Below are 2,703 nucleotides of genomic sequence, written 5' to 3' on the forward strand. Positions count from 1 at the left end.
CTATATATCCTTAAGTTCGAAATGTAATTTTGTGATAAACCATAACAACATCAATTTTCTTTACCTTAATAAACTCAAACAAATTGGTAGAGGTGTGAAATCATACAAAATAATTCCGCACTTCGAAAAGATAAAAAGAACTTGCCAAACACATTTTGCTTAATAGTTACTTATAATTTCTTGTAATAAACTTATAATAATAATAATAATAATAATAATTTCTTGTTATAAACTTTATAATAATAATAATAATAAATTGTGACTATATTTTGAATTGCACAGTTAAAAGTGGCTACTTGGTGTCATTTCTACAGGGACCATTGCTGAATACTAAACAGTAACCTTATTGGGCCAATCTTGAAAGTACATACCAAGACCAGTCCAATTCACAGAGTGGGCTTTTGTAGTTAAGGCCCATAATATATTTATTCCTTAATGAAATTTCTTCTATTTCCACTTTCCACTTTCCATTTCTTCAATTCTTCACTTTCCACTTTGACCTCAAAATCCAAAGCTTTTTCACATCAATGGCGTTGGAATGGGTTGTTCTGGGCTACGCTGCCGGAGCAGAAGCAATCATGCTCCTTCTCCTTACAATCCCGGGTCTTGACCCGCTCCGACAAGGCCTAATCTCTGTGACCCGAAATCTCCTCAAGCCGTTCCTCTCAATTGTACCTTTTTGCCTCTTCCTCTTAATGGATATCTACTGGAAATACGAGACCCGACCCACTTGTGAATCGCCCGAATCTTGTTCCCCATCTGAACACTTACGTCATCAGAAATCAATTATGAAGTCTCAGCGTAACGCGCTTCTCATCGCGTGTGCTATAACCTTTTACTGGTTGTTGTATGCTGTTACTGGTCTCGTTGTGAAAGTTGAGCAGCTGAATAAGCGCGTGGAGAAGTTGAAGGCTTCGGATTGATCTGGTATGATTTGATGGATCGTGTTTTTGGGTCTTTTTAGTTTCGGATCGGATGTAAGATCCATTTTTTGTTGCTGCTGCTAAATATGGAGTATTTAGTGAATTGGGTATCATTTTTTCTGCTTTAATTTAAGTTATCGTTGAATATTTATGTTGCTAAGCTTATTACATGTTATATTACTATGCTGATTTTTGATATTCTACTGTTTAAAGGTAGTGCCTTTTATTAAATTTTGGATTTGGTTATTATTATTATTGAGCATTGGAATGGTTCAATAAAATGAATATTGAGGATTCGTATAGTCAGACATCAATGATCACGGCGTAGTAATACTCATTGTTGTTAAGTGCTGTTTGATCGTATTGTTCTTGCTTCTGTAGAATTGATATGATTGGCAGAGTGTTGAATTGGAGTTTATCTTTAGTGGTTTGTTTTGCAACTCTTAGGTTAATTTTTAACTTGCAAAGTGCTAAAATTTTTGGCTTTTATGCTGGTTTGGGGGATTTATAATCTTTAGTATCTCAGTGTGGATAAATCGGGTGCTAACTGCTAAGCAATTAGTATGGACTTTCTGTGTTGGTTGCTGCATGTGTCTTCTTTGTACCGTTGTTTGCATTGTTGGAAATTTAGTAGCTGCATGTATTGAAGAAGGGCATGTAGTGTTCTATCGTGTGCTGCTTACTCTTGGATTTTCTTTAACTGAAATTGGATTGCTAACTTGTAGTTTTAAGGATGAAATTCGTGAATTGGTGATTTGTCAAACTAATTGGCCTAACAGAATAAGTATGGGAAGCAATATAGGGAAGGAGAAAGTAGTGATGCATGTTTGCCTTACAATAATTTTGTAAGCTAATAGTGCACAAAGGACTTTTTGGTGTCCTTACACCTTTTACAGTGTCTTTTTGAGTGATCAGCGTTCGAGTTTTTCGTATGTCTAAATAAGTAAAATGTGGATAAAAAGAGTGTTCAGTGATAACATATTATGAACTCGCTATGCTAGCTGATGTGCGATCCTCTTAATTATTAACATTTTGAGTATTGATAGCTGCAAACATTTCCAATTTTTCTTGTACCTTGGTGGAGTTCTTGATTATGTGTCGTGCATTGTTAGAATTTAAGAGCCCAAGGTACTCTTGAATTGTCTATGAATGAACAATAAAATCGGCTATTGAATTCAGTGGTAGACCTAGTAGAGAATGTGAAAAATAAACAAGCAACCATTTCATGTTTCTACAGAGGAATATGAATATATGATAAGTTATAAGTAGTTAAGTACTCAAGAGAGGTTTAGGTATCGTTATAGCTTTACACTGTTTTTTTGAGAGATGAGTTGGTGAGTGGACTTTTACAACTGTTTTTCCAGTCTTTGCTATTACCTATCTGTCAACAGATTTGGCCAATCTCCATATTACAAGACCCTGTTCTTTTGCTATTTCAAGGATTCTTTGGAGACGCTTGATTTGGCACTTGAGCTTGCTATTAACTTAATGTACTGAGTTTCTGTTATTCTAGGAAAAAATTGTGCTGAAAGTGATTAAATTTTAACGTTATCTATCTTGTTTTCCCATGCATCTAACTGTTACTTGTGTTAGTCCTTTCGTTTTGTATTGTCAGTCACAGAAAATTTAGCGGCCTCCTTGGTTTCTATCGCCCTTTATGCCTTTTTTGGGTGAATGCTCTTTCCAAAGCCCAGCAATGACAATTTCCTGGCATTGCTGTTTCCTGAAGGTCCACTAGGAGTCTAGGTGTAGGCGGCCATTATTCAATTGTGAATCGCAG

The 2,703-nt window shown here is 35.7% G+C and overlaps 1 protein-coding gene across 1 annotated transcript; it reads left to right on the forward strand.

Annotated features, from left to right (window-relative positions):
• Nucleotides 1-439: 439 nt before the first annotated feature.
• LOC104121659 (uncharacterized) lies at nt 440-1,154 on the forward strand. The gene has a single exon (XM_009633702.4). It carries the CDS (start codon nt 528-530, stop codon nt 921-923), a length of 396 nt encoding a protein of 131 aa, XP_009631997.1. The 5' UTR covers nt 440-527; the 3' UTR covers nt 924-1,154.
• The last annotated feature ends 1,549 nt before the right edge of the window (nt 1,155-2,703 follow it).

The sequence above is a fragment of the Nicotiana tomentosiformis genome, chromosome 5, assembly GCF_000390325.3.
Source record: "Nicotiana tomentosiformis chromosome 5, ASM39032v3, whole genome shotgun sequence".
In the NCBI taxonomy this organism is placed as follows: domain Eukaryota; kingdom Viridiplantae; phylum Streptophyta; class Magnoliopsida; order Solanales; family Solanaceae; genus Nicotiana; species Nicotiana tomentosiformis.

Excerpts from the sequence above, each read along its gene's own strand:
- LOC104121659 (XM_009633702.4), top strand. The coding sequence starts at position 528 with ATGGCGTTGGAATGGGTTGTTCTGGGCTACGCTGCCGGAGCAGAAGCA.